Below are 21,039 nucleotides of genomic sequence, written 5' to 3' on the forward strand. Positions count from 1 at the left end.
CCGGGTATTTCAAGGTGGAAAATGGTGCTATTTAATTAAGCAGTTTTATTATCTAAAAATTGATAACACAGCACTTTCTTTGCCCCCACTACTTCAAGGTTTCAGAGAAGGGGGGGGGGGGGGGCAAACTACCCTTCCCCCCCCCCCTCTGTTGTTGCGCCACTGCCGTCGGTTCAATTCGACCTTCAAGCAGCAATTCGTCAACTGTATAGTAATAAAAGTTTCTAATTTCATACACAAAGTCCTCATGTACACTTTAGTTACAATTCCTTCTTGAAAGTTATTCGCAATCCCAAACCTATGCCTTTCGTGAAAATATAAATAAATACAATATTTTGGTTCATGTTTAGCTAAAGAAAAAAAACTTCTGTACAAGGACTCCAACCCGCAACCCTGGTATTACGAATCCGAACTCTCACCGCTGCACTGCCTGGAAATCAAGCTAACATAAAATAATTATTTATTGACAGCTCTGACACTCAAATTTTATTTCTAATATGCTTGGCCAACTGGAGCTCCCACTAACATCACTTTCATTTTTCTAGTCAAGCCCTACACATAGTGTGAATCTGGACGAAATCGGTGATGACAAGTAGTCAACACTACTGAACCTGTACATTATAATAAATTACTTTAAAACTCATCATTTTACTTTCCATTCACAATAACTTTCAAGCATTTTTGAGTACTGTACATAGGCCTGCCTACAAATGTATTTATTTATTTAATATTTGTTACATGCCTACCTACAGCTTATGGCCTTGGGTGGTAGGCACTAGTGATGGGTCGTTCGTGAACGATTCGTTCAAAAAGAACGAATCTTTGAGAGAACGAAATGTTGCGATTCGTTCGCGGTGTAAAGAACCGGCTCTTTGAGAGCCGGTACCTTGAAAGATTCGGAAGAACGAAAACGCGGAGAGAACGAGAGAACGAGATGAGAGAACCGGCCACGCGCCCGGTCTGATTCGTTCGTGAAATGATTCATGACGTCAGGAGTCTGAAGAATTAGTAATCACAGCGTGCGCATGTTCACAAGAGCAAACGATAACTGATCAAATAAAATAGTGTAACATGAAAAGTATCTATACCTGAAAATGTCAACTGTTAAGTAGTGGTTTAAAATTGCTTTTTCACATTCACATACACAAATTTGGAAATAAAAAAACTAAAAAAAAAAAAAAAAAAAAAAAAACGTATGAATTAAATATAACAGGGAAAGTAACTACAAATGTTCACACTTACCATTTTTGGGTTAATTAATGTACTTCATTTGTTTCTCTTCATACTGAATCGCAGTAGTAGTATTAAATTTTTGCCTTTTTTTCTCTAAATGTGTTGGTCTACATGTAAACACTTTACTGTCACTAGAGTGTAAATAGCCTATATATTAATATTTGTAACTTAAAAAGTAATAAATTATAAATAATCTTGTTTCATATACGCAACTGTGATTCACTGGCTACGGAAAGCAATGTTCAAATTCAAATACAAAAACACGTACCTAATACTCTAAAGGATGAACGAGTTACGACACCTGATAAAAGAGCCAGATCCCATACACAGAAAAGAACGAATTGACCGAGATGAACGAATCGTTCTGAACGAATCATTTCACGGTACTGATCCAAAAGAACCGATTCGGTCAAAAGAACCGTTCTGCCCATCACTAGTAGGCACGATACAAACAACACATATACATACAGACGGAACAAAACAATACAAAATACAAGACAACAAAACAAAACAAAACGATACACACAACATGCAACATTTAACAATTAGTAAATAATTTATTTGTAAATTTTATAATGTAGAAAATAAGAATAACACACAAAAAAAAAATTATTATTAACCACAAGAAAGAAAAAAAAATTAAGTTAGGAATAGTTGTATTTTTTTAAATTTTATTTTGCTATCTAATTCAGGAAATAACCTTGCATATTTATTGTAATTTTTAGTTATTCTGTTTAATAGATCATTAGTTTTACTTAACATACAAATTAAAGATTGATTACGACTATTGAAAGTAGGTATTCTAATTCCAGTGTTGTGAAGAAAATAGTTACAATTAATTGTATTTTTGTAACAATTGTGTACAAATAATGCATCTAATACTTCTCTTCTTAATGGTAAGGAACCAAGAAGGGAGTGTAAATCTACATTTAGATTAATGTTGCTTTTTAGGTTTATAATTTTGATCAGTTTGAATTGTATATAATCCAATTTGTCACTATCTGATTTATTAATGTTATTCCAAATCAAAGAACCATATTCATACACCTAATTAAATAAATTTATAAAAATATAAACTGTACCCACAGGTTATTCTGATAGAAAATATAAACAACTAGATGCAGTACCCGGCGTTGCCCGGGCTGAACACAGGGTGAAGGGGACCTTTTTCGAAATGAGATGTAGTTAGTAATTGTCTTCTTAATTTGAATGTCAAGTGTGCGAAATAATTTATATCGCTTTCAGATCCCGACAGACATTCTGCCAGTGTATAGTTATTTACCTGTATATATCTAAAAAAAAATGGTGGTCTGTATGTAATCTAGAATCTATAAAGAACTATAGAAAAAAGCTGAAAAATAAGAGATTACTAATATTGGAAAGATTCCATTATCTTGCTAATGCTCAGCATGCATTGCAATGCCTCATTCAGTTTTGTTTTGTAATATGTTTGAAGTAGTTACACATATACAAATAATCTATCCATCTTTCTAAATATATATTTATCTCTATCTACATCTGTATTATCTAAGTATCTCTCTTATCTCTATTTATCTCCTTATATCTACATATATACATATATACCTCCCACTATCTCTATCTCTTCTATATATACATCTCTATATAGCTCTATACATCTATAAATCTCTTTATCTAACCCATTTCATTCTCTATACCTCGCTCTATCTCAACTTATCTCTCTGTCTCTCTCTATCTCACTATATATATATATATATATATATATATATATATATATATATATCACTATATCTGTGTCTTTCTTTTATATTTAAATCAATAATGTCATGCATGCGCACTTATATAACAAAAACAGACGAAGTGCCGCTATATAATATGAAATAAACACATTTTTTGAAACGATTCGTGCTCCAACTATCGCAAAATAGTTATACCGTCTTAGAAACCTTCATGGACATGTTACTTACACTTTATAAAACATTAGTTAGAATTAAACTTGAATATGGATCTGTGATCTCCGATAGTCATAAACTCTAAAACATACAATCTAAATTACTCAAAATTATTTATCAAAATCATCTCTCAAAACCTTCCTTACTTCCCTTAGTTGAACGCAAAAAGCTACTAGACTCTCTCTGTCTGTAACTGTTATAGTGCTATAGTTCTAAAATAAACCAAAATTAATTCCTTAAAAACTCTGGGCTCAGAGTACTTTAATTTAATAGTCGCTCTCAAACATTACTTTGTAGTCTAAACAATTTCAATGATATTTTATACTGATTAATTAATAACTTCAATAGCACAGACAAACATACCGATCTTTTGAATAAGGGAGCGTTCAATTATTACGTAACGCAATTTTTTGATATTTTTGACCCCCCCCCCCCCCCCTAGTAAAACGTTACGTAACCACAAGTGAACATTTTTACCTAAAAGTCACAATTATGTGGCGTAACGTACCGGAATAAGTCACTAAAATACCTTTGCTATTGTTTTAATCGCGTTAATGTTATTTATTAACATTTGAAATGTCTTGTTTTTAAAAGCAAGAGCTATCTAATGTTTTTTTTGTCCTAATAAATTTTTACTACTCAATCATACATTTAGCAATCATACATTTAATTACGTCGTTTTCCTGACTTGGCCCTGTCCTTACACACTTTTTGCTTTATCCGCCATTGTTCTTCTCATGCATTCTCCTATCTTAGCGTTTTACTAATAAAGCTATTAAAATCGAATAACAAATTTTATTTATAATAATTTATTTTTATCTTTGGCAATGCAATTACAAACATAAAACTAACTGAAATAAAATATATTTGTCAAAATATAATCGTATTTAAGAATACAATCGAACGAAAACGAAAATATTTAAAATAAAATCAGCCATAATTAAAATAAATAGATTGTAAAAAAACCAATTCAATTTGAGTTTTACTGCTCCTCTGTCCATGGGTTTGCCAGCCACTCAGATTCTTTCATTACAGGCATCCGGAGAGCAGACGAAGAGGGTTCCGGAATTGTTAACCCGCTTGCATCAACTTCGTCTTCGTCGAGCCAATCGGCATCCTCAGACGATGTTTCACTGCGACGCACAATGCAGAGAAGCTCATTTGCCCTTCTTGCAGCAAGTCGCTGTGGCCGTACTCGACTTTCATGAAGGTCTTGGGCAGTCTTGCCATGCATGTGACAATTGTGCATTTGCACACTCTTGTGGGGTGTAAAATAAATCCCACAGGTTGAACATACTCGGTTCTTTAGGTCGGATTGTCCTGATGGGCAAAATAAATTGTAACGCACCTGCTTAAACCCTTCTCGAGGAGGCGACAGATCAACAGACAACCTCACAAGAAGTGGCGAAAACTTGCATGATCCTTTGTCTATCTGACTAGGTACCACCAGCTTGTTTGTTTTAACTACTTTACTGGAGTGACGAGAAAAACTATCACAGCTGTTGATATATATATATATATATATATATATATATATATATATATATATATATATATATATATATATATATATATGCTTTACGTTTGGAGTTAAAACATTATTCACTAATCCTGTACAGCAAGCAGAAGCAATTTTGTGAAGGTAAAAAAAATTAAGTTATCATGCAATTTGAAATTTTGAGAAAAAAAAGTTTTAAAAAATGTGTGAAAGAATCTGTCTCTACGCGACCTTTCTGAAGGGTTAAAAAAAAAAACCAATGTGACGTAACACGTAGGTCAAACAAGGACCCCCCCCCTCCCCCCAAATTCGTTAGGTAGTACTTGAACGCTCCCTAACAATTAGACTTAAAAAATTACGTAATTTGTTTACTCAATAATAAATGTTAATTAAAATGGTATCCGCTTAGTAACCATAAATCTTGCTGTTCTAATACATTCATACATACATACATACATACATACGTTCATTCTTGATATTTTTATTCTACCCTAAATGTTTGGTTTCATTATTATGTATCTGTTTGCCTGTTCTAGTGTTATCATGTTTTGTATTGTACTGTTCTTTGTGTTTGTCGTGTGTGCTGTAGTCCCTGCAGATATGCAGTGCCTGCTAGTGTTAGCTGGCTATCTGCTGGTAGTGCCTGTCTATTTGAGTTCTCTCCCTGCAGGTCTGGTGCTTGCATGTCTATAAGGACTACAATTGTCCTTTGTACCTGTTTGTATGTCGTCTCCACCTATAAAGTTCCCAAAACTGTTGGTGGGCATGTTACAACATTAAATAAAATAAATAACTCTTCAGAACCATTCAAAACATCACAGTAAAATTATGACATAATTAACTCCAAGGTTACTATCTAAAACAAGATTTAATTTCATGCCAATATCAGTAGTTTTTAATTTAAATCACTACGCACAGACATACAAACATGATTTGAACTTTATTTTATTATATAAAAATTATTACATTTTAATATATTATATTTATTATATTATAAATTATTATATTTATTATTCAAAAATTATTTAAACATTTGCTAACAGGAAAAATATATTATAATATGAGAGGATTTGAAAACCATACATGCTTTAGTTTTATTTATTTGTCTTTATAATAAAAAAATTACCACTTCTATAGATAGCATACCCAACTTACAATGTTTCAGACTGATTGATCTTATTTTTCCCAGCATCTCCTTGTGTTTAGTGTGATAAGCTCTCATTCAAGAGACTAAGATGATGGGGGATTTTGTACATACCACGTGTTTCTTTTCGTTTTCCTGGTCGACGGTTCTCGCGTGGACGACTTCAATCTTCAAGGTGGGGGCGACCGCGACGGGCTCAGCCTCGGGTTCGTCCATCTTCGTTCTCACGACGATGCTTCCTCGCTGCACATTGGCCCAAGATTCTGTCGGCCAACCAACGCATTCAATACATCAGTCAACACAAACAAATGATCTGCACGACATCCACACACGCTAGAAATGAAACTTCACAGACTGAGGGGTAGGGAATTCGAAATGCAATAGACTCCCGATTACCCGGCGTAATGGCTGGCAAGGAGTCCACGGATACTGGAAAGACCCAGTTAGAGCAATGTAAATAAAAATTGATTAAAATTTTTTTATCCCGAATATCTAGAAAAACATTGTAACACCCGCCCCATGAAATAACGCCCTAATTAGTTCCAGTAAATCAGAGTGCTAATCAAAACAGTGCTAATCAAACACTTTTTTTCTTCCAAAGAGAGTATTTTAATTAAAATAATGTGTTTTCCAACCAACTTGCTGACTACCATTTTAATCAAGACACTACTGCCATTAAAATTAATTTACAGTACTAATATACATACATCTAAATACATTTCAAGTACATTAAAATAAATGTTGAATAACAATTTGAGATTAAATAACCTAAATTAAATTTAAAAATTCACATACCGCATTGTTTACATAATAGGGCTTGGGAATAACAAACAATAAGTTCTGTGTAGGCACTACCAACACATTTCTGAATTACAAAATAATGTTTTTGATATAAGATGTTCATTTCGGTTATAATAAGATTCAAACAAACTTAACATTTTCTATTATTAGTAAGATTATTTAACCTGTTAACTTGATTCCTGACTCTGTTGTTTACTAGATGAGTTTCTGCCATGATTTGCCACTAGCGCATCCTAGCACGCACGAGGTGAACTAGCCCTGAAAGCTTCTGGCTTCTCTCTCCGGAGCGGCTGCTGACATGACTCACATGCGGGATGGCTGAACACTCGGGTGTCATCGGAAATAAACATACAATGAAGGGAGTGATAGCTACTGTGGTATCACACACCTATTGTGGCGCTGGATTGAGATATAATTTTCACAAGACGTAAACGAATGAACTTTATGTTTCTGATTTTTGCCCGGCAGTCTTACCAGCACGTGTTCTTAGCGAATAGCTTGAGAGGCAACCAACCATAGCGTATAATAGATATCAAGTGGTGTTGGTTTTATAAAATTAAACTAGTAATAAGATTCAACATTATACTGGTGTACAAGTGCGTATCTACTTTATACCGTCATAACGAACACAGGTTATTATATGTGTTGAGCTGGAACCATTATACACAATTTTAAGTGTTGTTCAAACTTAGTGAAACATTTTGTTTGCATAGTATCGAACATCTTAACTTGAAACATATGTTTAATACACAGCTATTTCTTACTTGTAGAATTTAAACACACACTTTTACGTGTGGAGAGACTCTACTAAACACACACACAAAGACAAAATTTCCAACGATTTTTAATATAATTATAAACTTCAAAGGTATAAGCATATTTAAAAAATAAAAAACAAAGATGTTTGAAATGGCATGAAAAATTCGAATTTTCATCAAAAGATAAGACAAACTTAGAATTCCAAAAAAGTGAAAAAAATTTTCACGTTTTAGTTTAGAGCTAAACTTTCTGAGATACAAGACTTTTTAGTAATTATAAGCAGAGTTATTTGTAAAACGCCTAAGGTACTCAATGAATAATGATGAATATAACAAACACATTAATTTAATACTTATGGTGTGTTCCACTCACATAAATCTATTGTTACGCTTCTATTTTATATTTTATACACATCTTTATGAATATGTATATGAAGAAAATGGTTCCACTACTTCTACTATAAACGTCAAAACCTTGGGTACACACTTAAAGGACGCAAATAAATTAATGAACTTAGGTCTGGCAATACTTATGTTCATCGCTAGAGCACACGAGTTTTAATGGAGCCGTGTTATGTGGAATGCCATAAGGGTAAGGTACACAACCAACAACAACTGAACCTACAACATGCAGACGGTGTGCCGCGCACCTCTGCCGATATGGCATTCCACATGAAAGGGATACAATGCATCTCATTATACATGCTCTAACAATTAAGGGCTCGGTTCAAGGTCACGGTTGTGATTCTGTCCCGCTGGAGAGCGCTAGTAGTCACGATCAGTTGAACACTCGTTATCACAGATATATATTCTTCCCGGGCGTTATCTGACACGTGACGCTCGCACCAAGGGCTATGGGCTACCGAAGACGTGGTCGCTCTGCTAGCTATCCGAGGGCAGCTAGGCAGTGCCTTCTGCTTCCGAATGGGCCCTAATTGGCGGCGTGTGCTATTTGCTTGCTGGTTTAACCATGGATATATTGAATAGCAGTCCGTGGACCATTTGGCCGGCTGGTGGGAAAGGCAGTCTGGTACGATTAAGGAAAAGTTAAATAGAATATTACCTACAAAATTATATTTAAAAAAAACACAGAACTAAGGGCAAAATCCTAATATAGTGATTCAAGAATTAAAACATAATCATTTTTTTGTGTATTCTTAGTTTAAAGTTATTTCCATAAAGAACATATACATTTATTTCAATGGTTTCGATTTTGGCAAACAATATTTTAATAAGTTAACGTAACTTTTTTTAGTTTCCTGATATCATCATCCAATCGGTTTTAAGTACAATAAATATTTGATACATTCAGCAAAATACGTACCGTTTGTTTGTTCCAAATGTTACTATATTTATATAAATTTGAAATTGTACCGTATTAAACTAACACTGGATTGAAAAGAATATGTTGTGTGACAAACAGAAATTCTTCAGTGCAATATATACTAATCCAGGCTAATACTTTTTTACCAATAAAAAATTTATATCTTTGAGGCCTATTGACTCGCGTTTTGATTAGGCTGGGACAATATGTTACAAAACGCAAGCAGAATTAATAATAAATAAACGACATTTTAGCATTTTTTCTACAGTTTATTTTCATCTCGTGGTTCCGGAACATTTAATGCAATACTTTACTTGACCCAATATTTTTCACCCAAGATATATGTAGCCCGTGATTGCCTTGAGATCCTTACAATCTGGAGCCTCGGCTTATAACTTATATTGGACACAAAAATATTTCCTTCATTGCTGCGATGAACCTCCCCGTTTTTCACAGTCATTCGAAAGGAAACTTGACATTTGACTACTGTAAACGTAAACACTGATTTATATTAACATAATTCCATGTAAACAATTTAGTATTTATTGAAATAATTTAGGCATTAAATAAATAACGCCCAAAAGCACCTCCTGTACTTTGAACCTCCGGAAAATTACGAATTCTACTCATTGAAAACAGAGACTTTACCACTCGCATCGGAACTACACATGCAGGTTTTATTTAATTCCAATAAATGATTGATATAAACTTAACCACGCAATGTTATGATTTATTTTCATAACCTACTTTCATTTTCTTACTAAATGAATATGACTGAATTATGCACAAATAATCAAATACTGAAGTGTCAAATTCATCCGACCTTTTCTTATTCAACATTTCTTATTATCCGACATCTCAAAAATAAAAACTATTCTATCGGAAACATAAACGACAATTTGTGTCATAATAATTTTTGTTGATCCCGACTCTAGGTACTGCAACTTATTATTCAGCCAGATATTTTTGTTATATTTGGTTGTAAAAATGTTTATTAGGTTTGAACTGTTTAAAACATTAGCAAACTTTTACTTTTATAATGTTTTTATTAGCAATTCCCTATAAATCCGACATTTTAACTATCCGACTTTCTGCTGACCCGTTTATGTCGGATAAGCGAGACACTACTGTACGACAACACCGGGACGGCCTCCACTGGGTGACTGAGGGGTCCCAGTGTGATGTAGGCGCCAGCAGTGCTGCTCCAGGGGCTAAGGTGAGCTGAGCGAGCAGGGGGCCGAGGTGGTGTACATGCTGGGAAGGGTTCCTCAGCCTCTGTGCATAGCCGGAGCTCTAGCGACTTTTCCGATTGCGTATGTGTCGCATCCATATCCACGCCCGTGGGGGCCCGGGGCGGTAGGGCCTTATGGCTAAGAGCGCCGGGTCAACAAAGAAAAGGGGGGAAACACCTGAAAGGTCTATGTACGACCACACCAAAGATGTATAATGATTTTGTTATAGGTATTCGATGAAACTCAAGCAATATTTAGTTTCCCAGGTAAACTTGTAGAGTTACAATGTAGATCGTAAAAAAAAAAAATATTTCTCCATGGTGCGATTTTGGTTTGTGATTATTTGAAGTATCACAATTGATTTGTCTACTATTTATATCAAATATGATGTATTAATTACACTTAGCTTTATGCTAAGTAAAAAATTGGCATTCAAAACATATAAACTCTCGTCAGTGTTGTAATGTTACACAAATTTAGGTAAGTAAATATAAAGATTTACCGTGATAAATGTTTCAATTTTTCAAACATCATACATTTCACTGATTACAAAACCTAAATTCAATCACAGAATTTGATTTAGTCTCATATTACAATAAATCCAGCTACAGCTTTCTTAAAAATAGAATAATTGTAGTAATAGTTTTAAGTTGTTTTCTAGGAATTGTAAGAGGCCTGAATCGGTCTGCACTTCAGAGTCAAGATAAATCTTCTACCTGTGTCGCGGTAGTTACTTCGGGATCGGGAGGCTGGGAGTGGGGATAAGAAATACTGGAAAATTCGTGAACACAATGCACAGTGATACAAATAAGGCCAGAACTGTGATTGATTAATTAATTGCACAAGTACTGCAGTCTTCCTTACTTTACTCTCTAGTTTTGAGTTCATTTCAAAATCGTACTATATGGTAGCAACTCAATTAATAAACGTTACACACTAATTTTGTGAAGCTACGTAGTAAATAATCAATATCCATGTTTAACTTGAGTAAGTCCCATAAATAATACATTATTATCAGTTAAAAGTAATAGGAAATAAATATTCTAAAGACCATGACGAATTTCTTTTTTGAATTGAATGGTTCCTGTAGTGCACTGTCTTGTGTGCTTTTCTTGTAGGTTTAATAAATATGGTATTACATATGAGGGTCTGAATATCCTGTTTCCTTGTAAATTTATCCATGAAGAACTCTCAATTTGGCTGTTTTCAACAATGTTTGGTAAATGCTCATTAAAATCTTCACAAACAGCCAAACTGTAAAATAAAAATAAGAATAAAATGTGCTTAACAAAAATAAAATAATAAATTAGTACAAATACATATTTTAACTAAATGTTAAATACATGACTATTGTTAAGAAAGCATGCTTATTACACAGTTATTATTTGGCATTTGATTCGGAAATATTGTTTTCAGACGTGTTAATGATGCAAAATGGTCATCTGTTAATGAAATGTATCGCTACAAAACCTCGATATTGTATAATCCTATCATCTTATTAAACGTTTTTAGGGCTTAAAAAAACAAACTTTTTTAAAATGATTATTAGTTCTGATTTTACTTAAAGACTTTATTATTAATGAAATGCTCAGGATAACATGCTATATTTTGTTCTTATGTTGAGAATGACAATGGAGAATATTCTGTATGAAAACTAAAATTATTCATAAAATGTTTGTTCACATCGTAATTATCACTGGAGACAAGAATGATTCATTTAAGTGCATTTAAAGTAAATCTTAATTTCCGCATCGTAATAATGTAAGATGTAAACTTGCCCTATTATGTTAAAATTTTCCGTAGCAGGTTTCCTTTAAAAAACTTACTGGGATGTACATCTAAATAGCCTTAGTTAAATATTAATAATTGTTTAATTATTTCATGTATTAAAAATAGCAAGACGAATAGTGGAACGATAATAATGCTGTGGCTATCAGTCCTCGCGTATCTTTATATTATTTTTTTTCTGTCGAGGTTTTCCCACTACTATGCCGAAACACACAAGACCTTAAAAATCACAGTGAAAACCTACAGCTATAACGAACATTTCTCTACTTCTTAAAAATAAAAGTAGCTATTTTGTAGTCTTTTTTCCCTGTGTATAAAAAAAATTAAGAAGTTGTGGTTCCCAGATAAAAATGAAATAGCTTCACACGAATTCTTAATTCACACTTTTTTTTCCAGCTCTATTTAATTCTATTTTAGCTTTTTAGCTAATTTTCTCAACTCTTTCAGCTCTAATATGTATTGCAGTTGTATTTTGTATGCGCCGGCTTGAATATATGTTCTTTTTTGGGGGAAATAATTATTTGCACTGATCTGACCTGAAGAATAAAATTTAGAATACATTTAGATTTTAAATGCTAAGGTACATTATAAAATGTTCATAAACTAATTCTATCAGTTAAATAGTTCGTTCATGTTTATCTTTTTCAAATACATGGTGAACAACGTGCGCTGTGGATGTAATAAACAACATTTATTATTTTATTTAACAGTCTGAAATAAAAGATAGAAATATTCAGTTTACCTATCTATTTACAATATTAAATGAGTTGTACAATTTAACTTGCTTTACATGTCATTTAAATGTTCAGTATTTTGAATATACATATTCATAAATTAAGAGGTAAAAAAAATCGCTGCTACTAATAACTGTCCAAGTAATGTCACAACGACTCATCCATCTAGTTGCTCGCTCAATGGTCCTCAGAAAAGCACTGTTTACCGTAGCTCAAATTGCTAACAGCTCGGCTGTAAGCAGGCTATTACCAAGATAACGACTGGACATTGAGTCAGATGTTCTTTGATGTGGTAACGCACAACATCGTGAAAATTCGCCCGCTAAGAAGTTTGGCGCAAATTATGCTTAAGATTATGGGAGAAAATAAACGTAATTGCAGTTACTAAGTGACCACTTCACTACATAAACCTACATGTAATATATATATATATATATATATATATATATATATATATATATATATATATATATATATATATATATATTCCAGCCTCATGAACCATCTAAATTAACTTACAATTAACTTTGTTTAACATAGGCCTAATCAATTACCATATCAAAATTATTTTCAAGGGCCTGTAGAATTACTACAATTTCGTAAATATAGTTTGTAAAGAAAAATAATTTTTTCCTGTTCTTCAAATCAAATACAACCATGTTATAAAAAGAGAAACATAATAACATTGTGCGTATTATAATTGTAGTCATTGGCATGATGATAGTATTACATTCTCTTGTAAGTAAGAAATTGTTTAACTGATAACAATGTATTAATATCGTACTTAGTAATAATCATTTTAAAACATCCAATATTTCAACTCCATTAATTTCAGCACTGACTAGTTTTAAAAACTTTGATACCTTATTTTATTTTACAGGTTCCCGTGTGCCGGCGGGTTTGTTAGGGCTCGGCGTATCAACTACCTAATCTTAGGAACACTAATGCCTAAATTTATTGGCCAATAAATGCGAGACAATGGCCGCGAAAGCCGGCGGAATCTTTATTACTAATGCCTAAAATTTATTTCAAAATCTCTGATCCAGATTTAGACGTCCATAGGTTTTTTGATAGTTTAAATAGTTTCATTGCATTTTTATGCAGTAATTAAGCTTAGATAGTTTCTTGTGAAATTGTTGCTTTTAAGCGCTCGCTCTTTACGTCTGCCAGTCCGGGGCGGATGGACAAATAAATTATATAAAAAAATTATACAATTTTAACTAAATTCATGGCACACCCGAAATTCTGATCCAAATTCCTTCCAAAGGTACATAGTGACTTCAGCTACGGTCACCTGAAATAATACTGGGGAATATCGCATAGAGTGGTCATTTCATGTTGCACATTTAAACTATATTGCTTGCAATCTTTTAAAAAGGCTTGCTGAATTTATAGGCAGGCAAAATAATAAAACTTTAAAATGTGTATTGTTTTTCTTGTAAGGCTGTATGTACCATACACAACCTATAAGGCCAATAAATCATTTTACGAATGAAATATATATTCATTTCCCGCTGGAAACCTTTAGCCCTAAGCCGGTTGTTCACTACAGAATTATATACTGTACTGACTGTGTTGATTTCAAAAGCATACTCTAGTCGTAAAACCCATAAAAATCATATGAACGAGTGGCCGCTATGCGCGTTAGAAGTGATGTATCAATATATGTAAGTGATAGGGGAATAATAATGTCTACAAATGTGTGGATTGTGTGCAAGTATGCAAGTGAGCAAGTAGACAAATGCGCAAGTATTCAATTAAGCGAGTGGGCTATAATGCAAAAATTTCATTGAGCACCTCACTCCTGAGCCCCGTTCCCCTATCCTCCTTCGAGTACGACACTGCTGATAGTTAGTTACCCTGTAAGCATAACGCTTTTGTTATGCTGATTACAACATCGCCTCATCTTACTTTACCAGCTGTAAAAAGGTTACAATTAAATTTTCTTAAAATAATGGATGCATCATATAAATATATACCATTTACTTTGACGTTTAGATGCTAGAAGAAGCTTCATTCGATTTTTCATGGACTTTCTACGTTGAGATAAAGGTCGCGAGATCTTGGAACACTTACGCCAATTTCTTCCCATGGCTGTAGCGTAGCAACTGGAGAATTGAACCGAGGAACAAAATCACTTGAAGTGCGGGTTTACTGTCGCGTGACAGCTGAAGGTAAGGGGTGGATGAGGGGGAGATAGGCGAAGTGGCAACTAGGCCGTCACTTCTCTCATTCCACGCGGCCTTTATCTCTTGTCCGCCGCCGGCGGAGCACGTCTTATTACCAGCGTGCATTGCAGCCTATACATCAGGCACTTCCACAATATACATTTAAAAAATTTGGTGTTGCTTGTATATTTAACCAGATACATTGCCAAAGCCAAGGACTTTTCGTGATATTGAGATATGACCAACGTTGTCACGAGATGATTAAGGGGGTAGAACATACTGACTGATAATTGTGACAAAATTAAAACTTAATTTTACAATATCAAACTTAAAAACTTAAATTAAATTAAAATTGTTTTCGTAGAAACCTGTATGCTTATAATATCTACAATTTGGCGTTTGTTTTAGTTTTCTATTACAATAACTGACGGAATCGCGTGCATTTAAGTTTAACCTGTAAATCCCTATCCCGCCATTCGGCTAGCATGGGAGTGAACCGAGCCCTTAACAGAAGCATTTACGGACCTATGTTCTGCATCCTCTACATGTCTTGCATACATACCCACAGTTTTTATGTGTATTTTAGATACATCCTATATAACTTTACGGTACAATCATACAATCAAGCACATAATTACCCCTTCCCTAACACACCTAAGAATACCTAATAGGCACTACCAAGTTGGTCTAGGAGTAGTAAATACATGCCTTATCTATTACACTTTATGAATTACTTATTACAAAACATTTACAAATACTGAACACTTAATTTATGTTTTTAGCAAAGTATTACAGGTTATTCTTGTCTAAAACAAAACAAAAAAACTTCAACATGCAACAAAAAAACATTAGCTTGATGAAAGCATACCATAAAGCAAGCCATGATATTTGACTACAAAGGTGTTAGTAACAAGTGAAAATATTTTGCATCATCATTTCTTTCTCCCTAAAAAGGCATCTGGATTTCAGAAGCCAAGCCAATTTAGTTGAAAGTCTATCGGTTTGAGTGAAACACATTTTGCCTTGCAAACATTTTCCCAATATTGTAAGGTAATTACCAAGTGCAAAAATATTCTTACATAGCCTATCCTTACTTAAAGCTAGTCAATAGCTATTAATTACATATTTCACTATAATGCTATATTTAAAAAACCTTACACTGATTGCTGTTTTTTTAGGTTACGCACCCAAATGAAGCACACTAAAAACTGTCTATGAACTTAAAATGTTTGGCCAATGCAAATTTTTAAGCTGTTGCTACTTCTATTAAAAATTTAAAAAATAAAATTATATTACTGCAGTTTTACAAATACTATTTCATGACCAAAGACAATGTTCTGCAATTAAATTTGATGTACATACCAACTGTACCTTCTGGAACGTCTCTTAAGTTAATAACTGAAAGTTAAGTACAATATTAAAAGCTCCTCTATTGTGTGATTTCAAAATTTTGACAAACTCCAAATTAAAAAAAAAAATTAAGTTCTTTAGATTACATTTATGATTTTAAAAGAAGGCAAATAGCGAAAGCGAAACCCAAGCAAACACAAAGTGTGGAAAATAAAAGAAAAAAAAAATAGAGGCAAGCTTTGCAACTACAGAGTGATTATAGAGGCAGAGCGTGGACAGTTATAAAGTTTTCAAACGGCGAGAAACAATTTTTTTTTTGCAAGTAAACATAGCTATAACTACACAAATGAACTAGTAAATGGGTGTTTCTGGTCATTATTTTATTTTTATGTTTAACAAGGTTAATCTTTTAAATGTTTTGAGTGGCCAAAATTCAACAAAATAAATCAATTATACAGTGAATAACTTACTTATTACATAATTAGCTGGTAAAGTTGAATATTTAACATTTCTGTACAGTCTGGATAAGGAGAACCAAATGGAATAAAAATATGAAACTTTTTGGGTTTAAAGGCAATGCTGTTGGCTACTGCATGGTATGGTTAAATATTCTTCCAGAAAAATTTATTTAAATATATTTAGCAATTTATAATCATAACAATTCTGATGAATTTAAAAGGCCAGTTAAAATTAATTTAATTTTTTTTCATGAAAGATATAAAAACCATATTACATCGCAGAAAGTCAAATTGACGTTAAACCTAAAAATATCCAGCTTTATATTCCATTTCATTCTCCTTATCCATACAGTACAAAAATGTTAAAAATTAAACACTGCTAAAACTCTTTTTTTCATTTTGTCACCCAACATCGATAAAACTAGTTCTACATGTATGGAAAATTTCTCATTCTCTGGCACAAAAATTCATCACCATCACCAGTAAGAGGAAAAAAGTTGTTTTTTGTACAAAAGGATGTACATCTTGGCATGGCACATGGCCGTCCACTCTCGTTCCGTATCTACGATCACTCTACTACGGTCGCAACATTCTCATAACTAAATCTGGGTTGCTACAGGCTTCAAGTTCCAAAATTTCCAGACTTTTCCAGGTTTTCCAGATCTGAATCGTCATGTTTTTCCCCGACCAGACAAAACTGGTTGCCCGATGCTGCTCCATGCAGGTGCGTCTGAATGAATAGCTGTGCAGAAAAATTAACGCTGTTTTAGATTAACTCATGTGTTTGTAAACGACTGCTTTCGATTTAATGTAGGCTATCGAAATGATATGTAAACATGCCAGAATCAGTTTTTTTCCTTGCAAAGTGTCCACACAAATCTGCAATAAAATTTTCCTGACCAAAATTTCCAATTTCCCTGACTATCCCTACTAATATAATATTATAAATGCAAACGTGTGTTTGTCTGTTTGTCCTGTTTTTACGCAGCAATAGAACAATGGATTTCTCTATGTCTGCCACACAGTCATATAGCTAGGTCTGGCAACTTCCTATCCTTCTACTAGACAAAACCCGTTCTCTTAGAGAAGCTCACGCCTGCTAGTGAACTAACGGCACTAATAACAGTTTAGTTTAAAACTTCGTTAACAGATGGCGTCGTCTTGAATTTGTAATGTGCTATTGTTTGATGCATTCATCACGTCTTGCCTAAGTGTTACCTGCCTTCCCACAAAATGAAGCTGAAGATTGGCATCCCGGTTTTGCTGATGCGTAGCCTTGATGCACCGAGATTGCGCAATCAATGGGACTAAGAGTGTGTCCTACAGACTTGAAACTCTGTAATAATGTTCCTTATATTATGATGTTTTTCAGTCTGGGCAACGCTGGGTACTTCAGATAGTTGTTTATATAATTTAGTATTTTGAGGTTTTTCATAAGAAATTAAATGAAAATACACTCATAGCTGGCCTATAATTACATGAAAAAAAACTTAGTTTAAACAGAACTTTGCATATGCCATTTTATAGTGAGCATGACTGTGTACTAAAACATACGAAGAAACAACCTTACACAGTTTGAGTGAAGGCAGACTGGAGCATTACATTCCCCATGGGGAATTTCTGTGAATTTTTTCACGTATTACAGTAAACTCCCTGACTTTCCTGAATGTACACCCTGCCTTGTTAAATTTATAGTAAAAATTCACGATTTTGCGAAGCAATCGAGTTCCATGATATTCAAAGCTTTACTGTTTCGTGAGGAGCCTGATTGTGAGTGTACGATACAGCGGCTGCAGTAAGAAACTAGCACACCTGTAGCAACCCCTGCAGGTCCCAGGAAGGGGAACGCGAGCTCGCCATGCGGGACGTGCCAGGGGCCGATAGTTACTGATGAGGGCGCTGGCCTGGCTGTGGGACGCCGGCCCGTCCGTGAAGCTCAGCACGCCCTCGCCGAGACGCGAGTCCGGCTCGTCGTCGAGCGTGAGGCGCCCCAGGTCCTCGCTCATGGCCCCGCGGCCCTGAATGCCCGCTACCACACAAGGCCACCGATCACCACGCTAGTCGTTTCCTTTCCTCGTCACTGCACGGAATGGTCGTGTGAAGAGACTGGGGAAATGATGGAGTTGAAGTACACAGGAAGAACACCCCAAGGAAGACCAAAGGAGGAGACGGGAAGAACAGATAGTTCAAGGAGTGCAGGAGAGAGGAGAAGACTGGAATAAAGTGGAGGAGGAGAAAAGGTGGAGGGACAGAGGACGATGGAGGCATTTTACTTCGCTAACCCAGCCCAAGGCTGAATTGTTTCACCTGCCAATTTCCTCACCAAATTGTTACTAAACACTAGCCTGACTTTTTAGCGCTATTACATAAAACTGCAACAAAATATTTAAAAAAAAAGTGATAAATTTACAGGAACAGCCTTTAAGGCTCTGCTTTACCAACACGTTGAGTTGAAATAAATTTAGCCGATTTCAGATTTTTTTGAAGCAATATTTCAAAAATCAGACAGCAGAAACAATTTTGTGTGAAAACTTATAAAATGAACTTTAAGTTAGTGACCAAGACATAATTAGTAATTTTAATTATTAATATTTATCACTTTTTTTTTTTGCAAATATTTAATAAAATTTAGCATACATCCAGCAAAAAATATTTGCAACAAAACATCAAACCTACTGCTTATATAGTGAAACATACATAGAAACTATCACACATAAAAATGATAAGAGAATGAAACAATTTACATGCCACGTCTTACCGAGATATACAGGACTTACTATCAGCCATCTAAAGTTTTTTTTTTCGTTTGAATTTATAATTAAAGTTAACCATCCAAATTTATTTCAAAGCTTTCAAACCTCAATACTTTCTGATATTTAATTACAGGCTCCCATCTGTAACCATTAGACAGAGATAATACATTGTTTCACTCAAGCAACTACATCATCATTATAATTAGTACTAAGTTCACGAATGCTGACCTCAAGGTGTGCACAAAGCTATGTTCTAAGCAATATTGAGCTATAAGATGTAGCCTCTTGCAAGCTGTCGTGAAATATATTTTTAAAAAAACAAGGCACGGGGTACACATTACCATAAATGCACTAATTAAAAATCATGTTTGAATGTTGAGGAGTTATGCTGCGGTGGTTAAGGCCACAATGTTTCTGAGTTTCTCTTAGCAAGATGATTCTGCGATGGTTGAACATTACCTTTGAAGCATGTAGGTTGAAGGAAAACACAGCACAACACCCCTGAACATATAAAAAAACAATCCTTCGTAAGTAAAAAATCTCAACCCAGCCAGGAATTGAACCTGGTGTGATTCCCCTCACCCCTGCCTTCCTGTACCTACACACATCAATTAGACCTGACTAACAGCATCAACAGTCAAACCCACACTTCCATATGAATGCTATATAAATAAATGCAATTAGATTATTTTTAAACAATTGAATGTATTATTTAATTATTCTTAAACTTCTTAAACTATTAAGGCTACAAGCAATGAAATACGTTGTCTTGTCATTTGTCTTAAAGCTCCTTTACATTCCATGTGCATACATATTTCAAAGTGCTCTTGCCCGAGACTTTCCAATGTGCACTTGCCCGAGACTTTCCAATGTGCACTTGCCCAAGACTCTCCAATGTGCCCTTGCTTGAGAACATCCCAAAATAAATTTCAAATTATTTCATGTATACTGTGAGCAGAAAGCTATAGTACTTATTGTATTGTAGCAATCACAGTTGGAAATAATACAGAACATGGAGTCAAGTTCACTACACGATACCGTGCATTACTACTGGTTGGAAAGAAAAATGGGGAATTGTATGACATGGAAGTTGACCACTGATACCATACTCGCATGGAGGAATAAAGAAAAATACAATATGTATTACTGGTAACAGTGAGAGACTAAATGGCATTGTGAAAATAAATAGGAATGATAAGGCGAGTTTGAGTTTTGGAGTGATAATACTGGTTGTAGTACAAGTAGGAGTAAAGTAATAAGTAGAATGTAAAATCTTTACAAAGTAAATTAATATGTATGCCTACACAGTAAGTATTTAGTAGGGAGTAAGAAATTGATTGGAAATGTGTGGTAATGAGTGTACGTAGTTATAACAAGAGAAATTAATGCAGGTTCTGTTTATTTATATTGAATTAATATAACAGTACAGGATACAAAAAAAATGAATGGTTGTGATTGTAATAGTGACCAGGAAAGCTATGGTTCGGTTTCACAAAATTTAAATAAATTAAATGATTGAATGGGAAAATTTTTTAGCTATTCAATTATTTACAAGAGTAATATTGATAGTAAACTATTATTGCCATAGAGCCAAGAAATGGAAGTGGTTTCTTTTATGGTTTTTAAATGTTGGTGATTTGTAGCTGTGTTTTATGTGCAGTTTGTTTGCTGTGTTAAAAGAGGGGTGTGTTAGGTAAAACATTTATTTTCTTTAGTTAGATGAATCATAAAATTTTTAGGTACGTAATGTAAAAAGGCTTGTTTTCGTAAGGAAGGTTAGTTAAGGAATTTTTGAAAGGATAAAAACAATGTGAAATTTTTGGTGAGGGTATGTGAACTGATAAAAAATTATTTAATATTTTTACAT

The 21,039-nt window shown here is 34.0% G+C and overlaps 1 protein-coding gene across 3 annotated transcripts in view; it reads right to left on the minus strand.

Moving 5' to 3' along the window:
• The window catches only part of LOC134540683 (sorting nexin-21), a 28,328-nt gene that overhangs the window by 4,028 nt on the left and 3,261 nt on the right, over positions 1-21,039 (minus strand). The window contains exons 2-3 of one of the 3 annotated variants that reach the window (XM_063383561.1): positions 18,308-18,448; positions 5,921-6,069 (exon numbers count right to left, since the gene is read on the minus strand). In XM_063383561.1, coding sequence (XP_063239631.1) covers positions 5,921-6,069; positions 18,308-18,425 — 267 coding nt within the window. In that variant the 5' untranslated portion in view covers positions 18,426-18,448. Of the gene's footprint in view, positions 1-5,920; positions 6,070-18,307; positions 18,500-21,039 lie in introns of all 3 variants that reach the window. The other 2 variants (XM_063383562.1, XM_063383564.1) reach the window with 2 other exon arrangements.

Source organism: Bacillus rossius, chromosome 17 (assembly GCF_032445375.1).
Source record: "Bacillus rossius redtenbacheri isolate Brsri chromosome 17, Brsri_v3, whole genome shotgun sequence".
Lineage (NCBI taxonomy): Eukaryota > Metazoa > Arthropoda > Insecta > Phasmatodea > Bacillidae > Bacillus > Bacillus rossius.